This window comes from Rhinolophus hipposideros (assembly GCF_964194185.1).
Source record: "Rhinolophus hipposideros genome assembly, chromosome: X".
NCBI lineage: Eukaryota > Metazoa > Chordata > Mammalia > Chiroptera > Rhinolophidae > Rhinolophus > Rhinolophus hipposideros.
The window spans coordinates 24,443,552-24,454,423 of NC_138046.1; the positions used below are offsets into that span (position 1 = coordinate 24,443,552).

The 10,872-nt window shown below is 33.3% G+C and overlaps 1 protein-coding gene across 7 annotated transcripts in view; it reads left to right on the forward strand.

Annotated features, from left to right (window-relative positions):
• MBNL3 (muscleblind like splicing regulator 3) overlaps window positions 1-5,281 on the forward strand; it is a 137,786-nt gene extending 132,505 nt beyond the window's left edge. For 4 of the 7 annotated variants that reach the window (XR_013992973.1, XM_081043221.1, XM_081043218.1 and 1 more), the window contains one exon: window positions 1,700-4,573. Coding sequence is in view for 2 of the 7 variants with exons in the window: in XM_081043218.1 (XP_080899344.1) it covers window positions 1,700-1,705 (6 nt within the window). In the remaining 5 variants the exon portion in view is untranslated. Of the gene's footprint in view, window positions 1-1,699 lie in introns of all 7 variants that reach the window. The other 3 variants (XM_081043216.1, XM_081043217.1, XM_081043219.1) reach the window with 1 other exon arrangement.
• Window positions 5,282-10,872: the final 5,591 nt, after the last annotated feature.

The window sequence follows — 10,872 nt, forward strand, 5'->3', positions numbered from 1 at the left end:
ATTGCTTGTAATGTAGAGCTTGATTTAAGCATTCTGAAATTTCCAAATTGAAATGTAGAGAGCAAATATGCAATTTTTATATGAAAATAACATCTGTTTCTATATTTTCCCAATGAACTCACATATTCTGAAATGTTTTCCTGTTGTTAAAAGGGTATGATTTGTCAGCCAAAGACAGCAATCACTTTTGAATTTTAATTCTTTAACATATTCTAGCTTCTTTTTAAAATTATAGTTAAGCAAAGTAATTTTGTCACAATTTGACTGCGATGGTTATCTTAAAGACAGTAAGCAATATGCTTCTCCTATGTCATGATAGAAAATGATGTTTTTACAGTCTGCCACTTTGTATTGCTTCCCATGTAAGTCTATCAGAATTGCTCCAGCTGTTTTGAATTTTGAGTGATATAATGTAGTAATTTAATCATTATTTTTATTCAAATCCTGGCTTTTTTGTGTGTAGTTTTTGTTGTTGCTGGATTTTCCCCTGTTCACCTTTTATCACCTTTGCCTGGTACATGAGCCTGTAATAGTACACACTTAGTCTGAACAATTGTTCACTTGAAACATGTGACTTTTGAAGCCACTTAAGACTCCTAGATATCTTAATTAATTAATTAATTATAGGGACTTATTAAACAAATGCACCAATTCTGAATTGCATACATTAGTCATTGAAAATTCAAAGTTCTCACAACCAGAGTGTTTCATTTGGTTAAAGAAGGCCACAGTTCTGTTCTCTTGAGGGGCTAGTTCCCCAGAACATGGGTAGCATTTCTTTCTTACTAAGGACACAGGCCCAGAACACTAACTGTTCTGGACAGAGCCTATAGCTGATGTACATTGGATAAATACGTCCCTTCAATCATAAGAAATGTTTTTAAAAGATACCTTTGAGTCCAGGAAATAACTGAAGTAGCTGTGAATTGTAATAGTTTTCAAGGGTATCATTTGGGATAGTGGCAACTTGGGAATAGCACCAAGCATGAGACTGTGGGTTTTGCAAACACTTGCCTTATTCTCACGGGCAGCTTCACATTAAGGTAAACCAAAGTTGTCAAATTAACTTTCCAACAAAACGTGTTTAGGAATAGCGATCCCTTTTTGCTTGATTCCATTAGACAATTTAGAAGTATTTGGCACCCCATAATCAATTCAACATGTAACAGATGTTGAAAATTTCTCCAAAGTTTAAAAAATGTAATTTTATATAAAATACTATATAGTACCTCGATTTCACACTTAGGCTATTTCTGCTCTGACACACTCAGAAAAAAAGTTTTCTGCAAGTCTCCAAAATATTCAGATAAAAAGTTTAAAGTTTATTTAATATTTGCATATTTCAAATATTTGGAATCAAACATGTTTTTTCAATGTATGCTTGTTGAAGGAAGTAGTTGGATGGGTGGATGTTCGTCAACAAGTTTTGGCATTGTGTAGATAATGCCTTAAAGAATTGAGCACATGACTGTTAACTTAGGGCAATTCTGTGCATTAGCACTCAGAACCAGACTGTCCTGCTATATATTTCTTTAGAGACCGTCTCCAACAGCCCCATTTTTACAGATGTAGAATATGAAATTCAGAGTGGGGAATATCTTGGCATAGTTCACATATAGAACTGAAGCAAGGCCCAATATCCTGACTCCTACTTAAATAACCCTTCAATATTTCTCATTCTTTTTTTTTTCCATTTCAGTTGTAATTCTGAACAACAGAGTTATGAAGTACCAGAATCCCTCCGTGAGACCTCCATATGGCCTTTCTATATATATTCTTGCATGTCCTCTTCTACCAACGCAACAATAAGCATGATATAGTCAATATATTAATACAAAAATACCAACCAACAAATTCAAACTAAAAATAAAGCATTGAACAATCAATGGGTATGTTAAAGCAAAACATGAATAGCAAACTAACTACCATCTATTTTATTTGAATTATTAGGTAGAACACCACCATAAAATTTTGTAATTTGTTACATTATTCTTTGTGATTTTCTAATAACTATTATGCTGAGTGGATCTCCACAGTGGATTTTTGGCTTACTGTGCATTTTTGGTGGATAATTGTTTATCTGTTTTGAAGTGTTATCTTACTGCTTTGTTTACACAGTAGCCTATTGGGTTGATATAGAATGTAGAAATTATATCCAAAAACCATTTTCTCCATTATTGTATTGTATTGTATTACATTGCATTGTATTGGGGTATATTGTGTTAGGTTTTTACATGCTACAGTGCTTTGCTGTAATATTTGTGGTGTTTGATTTCAACTAAAATGTTATGAATGGGAAACAGAAATATGTGGGCTTGAAAAACATAACAGGTTAATGTTAACATGCTTTCTCTCTTTAGAATATTTCTGTAGGTTTCTTGGGGGAGACATTTAAAAGAACTTATTTTTGAATGTTCACAAAACCTGTTCATAAACATGCATGTGAATAAGTTATACCTGAAGATCTGACCTTGCATAATGCAATCACATTACTAGATTTTTTATGAGAGAGACATAATCACCTGCAAAACACAGGGAACTTCTTAAAACATTAACCGCTAATTTCACTCCTTAAATAGCTTGAAAGACTAGAATTTATCTTCAAATGAATTTTTCAGCATTTATACTAAAAAATATGTAAAGTGCCCATTACATTTTCTTTTTTGTGGCTCATGGGTCCTATCTCCTATGTTGAGTGTCTAAAACAGCCATTTGTCATCTTCAGCTGAAAAATTTGTACTTGGAGGCTTAAAGGTATGCTAATTACAGGTTATAAATTGAACAGGAGATGGGAGCATGGAGATATTTTTTACATACTGGAGGAAAGTGTGTAAAAACCATTGCAATGTAACCTTTTACACAAGAGACATTTTCCAAATGGTAAATGGCTCATGCTCTTTAGACTACTCTTTGAATAATAAGTAAGATAACAATCTAGCAAAAGTCAGTCAGGGCGAAAGAGAATTGGTTCCAAGTGAGGTCTTTCTCCTCAGATGGACAATCTTTTCTGTTGATCACAGTTGGAGCCTGAGTATAGGTTTGGAGAAATGACAGGGGTGGGGATAGACATTTAAAATTATTCTTTGATTTATTTAAAAGTTCTAGGAAGGATGTTCATAGTTGTCTTTAGCTCCAGCTCAACTGAGTTTCCAGTTTTGTTAAACACTTCAGTGAAGGAGCAAGCACCTGTGATACGTGTCAAGTGTTGCCCTTCCCAAACTTTACTAACAGAGTCTCTCTCATCATAACCAATGGTTTGACGGTTTGCATTTGTGAGTTTTTATATGTATTTGAAAATTATAATAGAGAGGTTTTTAAGACCCTTTGGATGAACCAGAGTGGCTGCATTTCACAGAGCTGAGCTAAATTCACATTACTAATTCTTATGAAATAATTTTATAACCAAGTAAAATACTAATTCCTATGTTATGTGGCATAACTCCACTCAGTTATTAAAGTTACTGTCATTATACAGTGGTGAACCCATATGATATTTTGCATCAACTTAGATTTAATACTTTCTACTAAATACATACTGCCTCACTAGAAAGTATAAAATCATCAAATGTGTATCACAGGTTTGTTTACTTCATGAAAATGAGAAACAAAGAGAAAATCTGACTTAGGATACCTTAAGCAGACTAGTAGTATTTGAATCACAGAAATATTTCCTGACTCCCAGTTGTTCCTCTGTTTCACATTGTTTGTACTTCAGAACATTTGAGACTCCATCCCAAAGCAGATCAATTTAGTTCAGAATACAAAAGAGTAAAATTAGTTCTTTTGTAGTTGATCACCTGTTGATCTTAATTATCAATCCAAATTATGATCATCAGTGATTTCTAAACGGTTTTCTTGCATCCAGCCATTGCTGTCTGTTAACAGTGTTGCATGGAGTTAAAGAACAAGAGGTGTCTTGACTTTTACCTATTGATTCTTTGAACCACTTAATTTCTTTTTCTCCAAATCTTATTGTTAGAGAAGAAAGAAGAGTATACCTTTGTGAAATTACTTGTGTTTGGAACTGAGTTTTGTATAACCTGTGCCAGTGCCTCTCCAGGAGGGCAGATATGATCACAGGACTCCAGGAAGTTTGCACCTGAGCTGGTCTGTATTCCTGAAGGAGACAGAGATGTTTTCAGTGCAAAATGAACTTTTTTTGTGTAGTTTGACATTTTTATGCAACATACTGTCTCATTTAACTTTATAAGCTTCTGACAAAGATGTTCATAGACAGTAAACCTAGAATACAGCTGTTTTCATGTTGCTTTAAGCACTGGAGGACATTAATAATGACTTATTTTTTAGTAACAGGTTTGGTGAGGAATATTCAGGGTAGTTGTGTTTCAGGTGCCACAGTTTTTGATATTGTTGGCCTTTTAAAAGTTGCTTTGTAAATGAATTTAAAGAAAGAAAAGTCAAAGCACTAAAGTTTTGATCTAGATGCTGAAGAATTTTGACAAAAATGCAATTTTAAGATAGCATTCTTTGAACCAGTTGTGTAATGACATATCTTTATTGAAGAAAAGAAAGGAAGAAAGGTTAGTCATTAGACTACAAATTATCTTTATTCAAGAAAAGAAGAAGAAAGGTTAGTCATTAGACTATAAAAAGAGAAGTCACAAAACTAATCAGTGACTCTAAACAATAATTTACTAAATGAATTGTATATATAAAATTCTAATCACTTGTGATTCTTAGTTAACATTTTATAAGCTTTGTAATTTGCAAGGGCCTCTAGTTTTACTTTTCCAAAATTAATGTTTTTGTCCATTTCTCTCAGCCTTTTGCAAAAATGTGCAAGAGTGCTGAAACTTGGATAAAATAAGTCATATATACAGAAAAAATAATCTAAAAGTTATCTTTTAAGAGGGTTTTAGTAGTATCAATTTTTTTAAAAGCACTGTGACCATAACATATTTTAAAGAGGGGTGAAGATTAAATTAAAATTAAATGGATTCATAAAATTGCTATTTAAATACAGTATTTACTTTTACAATTGGAGCATGATTTCACAGCCAGCTGTTGTATTTCATTTGTCTAGATTCTTCTTTCTTTAATAATGATGTGAAAAGCCATCTTCTCTCGACTCCATCAATCTGCTCCATCCATTTTTGAACGTGCTTTAACGTACTCTCATCTTGCCAAAAGCATTGTCCTACACCACTAGGCTGTGTTCACTAATGGGCAGCCTCAGCTCACCAGCTCTCCAATTTGGGGAAAGCAAGTACCTTCTCACTTTAATCAGCAGGAACCGAATAAAATTAACCTTTACAACTTGAATCTGTTTTTAATGGCATGACCAGTAAGCGCAGTAATGTCTGAATAAGGACAACATTGGCATTAAATTTTACTAAACAATATGTAAGGAAGGCCCTTGTGCTACTTAGAATGTTATTTGGTTCTTTCCCCTCTCCTTTGGAGAGTGTAGGTGAGGATGCTCTTAGGTAAAATGCGGCCACAGGATTTCTGAGTTATTTTAATTTGTAGGGTAGGCTGTTATGCACAAAATGATTAGAAACTGGAACCCTCTTTATTTAAACTACTTCAACATTAAACACACATTGAAGTTGAAATAGGGAAATATGATTTCCCAATTCTGTTGAATAGATTTAGAAAGATAGTGGCCTAATTTTAATTTTGCCAGTGCTGAGGAAGGCAATAGAATGAATAGTATGTAAAAGAGTATAACTTTGTTTTGCAAATTTAGTTGATAGTCTAATCAAACTGTAAATATAATTACAAATTAAGTTTCTCAGCACCAACTCACTAATTGGTGCCATGTTTTAATTTTTCTTGTTAGTTTTTAAGTTTTTGATTTTTTTGTTCTATATCTCTTAAGTAACTAATGAATTTACTTTTGAAGGAGATTTAAAGAAACTTTAAGATTTTACTACATGTATTCAACCTGCCTAGATAGGTTCTAAACTGACACTGAAGCATAACAAGATATAGATTATAATCCATAACTATTCCTTACAGTTCACAGTTTAAGAACAAGCTTAACTTTATATACAAATAATAATTTTAACTAATTTTAACTAATTATATTTAGTCGTTGCTTTAGCAACAAACTACAACATGGCTACCTTAAGACACCTTTTTTGGTGAAAACTTTACTTGTAAACTGTACATGGTTTTTGACAGTATGAGCAAATAGAAGATACATCTCAAATCTCAGAAAACAGATATGGTTGATTTTCTTTTTATCCCAAATTCCCATGTGAAAGCTGAATTTGTGTTCTTGTGTGACTTTTTCATCAAAAAGTTTACAACGCGTGGATTCTAGAATCAGGCTTCATAGCTTATAGAATGTGTTGTGTGGATAGGGTTATTCCACAGTATTTAGACTTCAAAACACAACTGTTGTGTTTGTAAAACTTTACCTGACCTTTTTTTCATAACTTCATTTATTCAAAATTATTCAAGTGGCACAGCTGTTAGATTCAAAAATTATTTTTTCTGGCATTATACACTTACACAAATATATCCAAATGAGGATTAAAGAATGATGAAAGCATGTTATGAAATCAATTCATTTGTGAAACCACGCATAAAGATACTGTGGAATGACCCCTTAACAGTGTTTGAGAGCCATATGCTGCAGTTAACTGATTGTCTCAGTTAGGGTGCGAATGTGTGAGACACACCTTTTTTGCACTTATGTACATAGTCCATGAAAGCAACCCTTGGAGCTTTTTTAAAAAAAATAATATAAGAAGTCTGTGATAATAGTGGAAAAATTAGTAGGAGAAAGTTATTTCTAAGGCTTTGAGATGGAGGCTTTTTTTGCTATAAGACTTAACTAAAGCATGATGTTGCTTTGCCATTGTGGAGGCTTTCTTGTTTGCTACAGCTGACCAAAAAGAGTAGACTGGTAAGAGGTAACAGGTCAACTTCAGCTAACAGTACTGAGCAAGAGTAAAAGTATTTCATCTTTTAGCAAGAATCACTAGCAGAGAATGTTTGCTTTTTAAATTAATCCTCTATAAACACACACACACACACACACACACACACACACACACACACACACACCAGGCAGTTTTCTAACTGAGGTTTTCTGTTTTCAATGGTTGCAAGTAGTGAAATACTCAGTAAATTCCAAGGTGGATATTCAAATTAGATTGCATCTTTCACAGAAAATTATCAATTTTTATATATATATATATATATATATATATATATATATATATATATATATATCAGTTACATAAATTAATATCTATTTAAGTAACAGCCAAATTGTTTTTATTATTATTATTATTAGTTAATAACCAAATTGTTAATATTTAGCCAAATTGTTAATGTTTAGCACTATTTCCCCTTAAAATCTGGAACCCAAAACCAAATTGGCAGCCATTGAAAGATTTAACAGTTAAGTATAGCCAGCATGGGGCATTTCATTCCCTTCAATGCTCCTGGTACCACTTTATTAATGGCTTTATTTATCTATAGCTGTTCAGTGGAAGCTTTTCTGATTTACCTTTACCAGATTAGAAACTGCTTCACTGTGCCACTTCAGCCTCCCACTGTTTTAACTAAGCAGAAGAGAATCAGCCCAAATCTTACAGACTTAAGAGCTGGAAAAGAATGTTTCAATCAGAACTTCTCTGCCAATTTCAGCTCCCATTTCACCTACAGATCACCATTTAACTTTTTGTTGCCTCCAGGCAATGAGGCCTAGAAAAGGTCAAGGTTAGAAAGGTTTAAGGATAGATCACCACAGGTACTTTCAGCCTACATCTTGGGACTTGTTGCCCTTGCCCTGAAGGAGCGATTCTGGGATTCAGGGAGTTGTTATTAGTATTGATACCCATTTTGATAGCTCTCACTTACAGAGACAGGAAGATAAGCCAAAGCTAGAAAGCAATTTAAGCCTTACTGTTGTCCAATAGCTCAGGACCAGTTGGTTAGAATATTTCTTTCCCCTTCAGCGCATATCACTTAGAGTGAACCATACAACTAACAACCTGACCATCTGACCAACATTTTCATTGATATAAAATGTAAGCATTCATTCATTCTGTATTTAAGAACTCCAACCTTATCACCAAAGTGTTTTCCCAACTTAACTCATATTCTTGTGTTGACATTTCCTTGTGAATCTATAAGCCCCAATAGTATATTTTCATAAGGTCAATAGAATTATAGTAAGATTTTAAGTCAAGAAACTTGTCGATAAAATAGTAAGAATGAACCTAGAAACATCACAAAAGATCCAATTAATTGATGGCATGTTGTGCCTGTTAAAAGCCACTGGGTCACACTCTTTGGAGCTTAAACATAGTGGCTGGGTTTAAATAAGCAAAATTAGAGAATGAAGTATAACAAAATGTGAATAACTTGAGGCCAAAAGAGGACTTCTGTTATTAAACCCAGGAATATATTTAGTTGACTAATTCATACAGTTTCCAGCCTCTACACTTGTCCTAGCCTGGAAGAGAACTAACCATTTAATACTCCAAAAGAGGATTATTCCAGAGAAATCTTATCTTTAAATAGAACCCATTGATTATAGTACTATACCTAAAAGGAAAAAGCTGTATTACTATGAAATAAGTCCCAGCTATTTGCAGATATTGCAAAAATCCTCACTAGTCATCTCCTATATCATATTACTTTAATAAAATAAAATACCTCTGTAACAAGACCTAAAAGTAACCCAGCTTTAAACAGTGCTCTTTTTTCCCCAAAACACACAACCTAAATATTTATCTTCATAGAACTGCATGGTTCCAAAGCTTTATTTCTATATACAGATGCTATTTGTTAATGATGAAAACCAATTTTTTTTTTGCTGTCTCGTGTCTAGCAGTTGAGAGAATGATATGACCATCATAACATTGGATTCTGAGGTTGCCCTTTTCAAAATAAATTGTGTTTTGTTGCTGCTTTAATTATTAGAAAATGAACCATTTGTTATCATGTCCCCAAATTACAATAATTTAAATTAAGATTTTTTTAAAAAAGATGTTCTTAAATGTACTTTTTAAAAGGGCTAACTCTGAATTTATATAACAACAATTTGGTATAATGTAGAAAATGGAAACAAGCATTTTGGGTATAAAAGATCAATTTAAAAATACCTATAGATAAGAAAATAATTAGCCCTGCCTGTGCAACAATTATAGGTTTTGATTACAAAATTTCATAAATATAAACTTCCCATAATATTTTGCCTCCAGAATGCAATAGTTCATTCCCTCAACTGCTATCAAAGGGAAGATGCTTTGATTTTTGTTTTTTTCCAAGTTATAGTGCTGTACTCCTTGTTTGTGTTTAGAAGTATGCATTATACAACTCATTTTAGTTTGCTTTTTCTATGCTGTTTATTTTTTGTTCTTTTAATAAAATGTTAAATTTATTGATTATGTCTTTTTTATGAATCCATATTCATATGTTAGGAATTCACTTAAAAACTTTTCATGTCCTAGTATATTAATCCTAATATTTAGCAATTCTATCATAAAATTTAAGTTTGTGATTTGCTTCAGTGTTATATTTCATACATAGAATAAATGTATTTCCAAATATACCTTCAGTATTTTGAATTATATAGGTAATACATCCATTGTATTAGATTTATTATTCCTATGATAGTGGATTTACTAACTTAAGAAATACACACTTGTATTTTCGTAGACGAAAACTAAAATTTTTGAAATAATGCGTACTAGTTTCTATTGTGTTTCAGAAATTCTGAGGCATATTCTAAGATATATTATTAGAAGTTTGTATTTTCCAGTTATTCATGTCTACCCTGCATCTTCAATGTAACATGAAACCAGTGCTGTTCATTTCATTCTTTTCAGATGAGCATCAATGGTTTTATAACAATGGGATGTATGGATTGTTCCATTAAAATGTTTTCTCTCATTTAAAATTAGTTTTGTCCAATAAAAGGCATAGGAATGAAAGAATAATTATTTTGTTTTTTAAGAAAGCAAAATGTAACTTGGGAATACTTTATTCTATCAGATTTCTAAATACTTAAAAACAATAATTGGGAATGTCTCATTGGCCACCATTCAATAGTGGGGCTGATAGAAAACTGTGGTGAAAAGACTTTGGATGAGAGGTCATGGCAGAATAAAGTATTATTGTTCACACATTTATAACAGTGAAAAGAGCCAGGGAGGAGGTTGGGTCCCTGTCCTGTATCAACTGAATCATGCAGAGCTACTAACTCCCTTGCCCATTGTGCTTTAATATTTCTAAGTATGGTTCCCACTGTGGCATTTCTTGATAAGCCGAATTTGAGTCCTTTCATGTGTTGTACCTGTTTCTGTGAGTCTGATAATCCCAGCACTAAAACCAATTCAGTATATAGACATCTACAAGACGCCTTTGGCCTCTTCAGAATTCAGTTTATGTCTTTGTCTTTGAAGATGTTGAATGATAGGTAAGAATTCCTGATCATCATGAAAATGGTCTATTGGCCAGAAGAAAGTTGACCCACAGGCAAAACCGGATATCAACCAAGTTTACCTCGGCGCTTTTCAACCTCTTTTTCCAGCATTCTTCTAAGTCCCTCCTTTTCTCGTCCCTCATGGTACCCTCTGGCCCTCTAGAATCCCCATAGTAGCAACTTATCAGGCCTGCTTTCCCAGGTAGATCTGGACTTTTCTCCTTTAGAACTTTCCTGTTGGGCATCTCAGGCTATGGAGACCAGCCCATAGCTGTGATCTAAGAGATAACTCACTCTACGGTGCTTCATGTGCTGCCCTCCTGGGAATGTTGATGTTTAAAAAAGGCATGACTCTCCAGTGGTCAAATATCAGACAGCCACATATGTAGATCAGTAGATATGTTTTACTCTAGGCACTCAAATAGCATTCATTTAGGCAGTGATCAAATTCCTGTGGATGA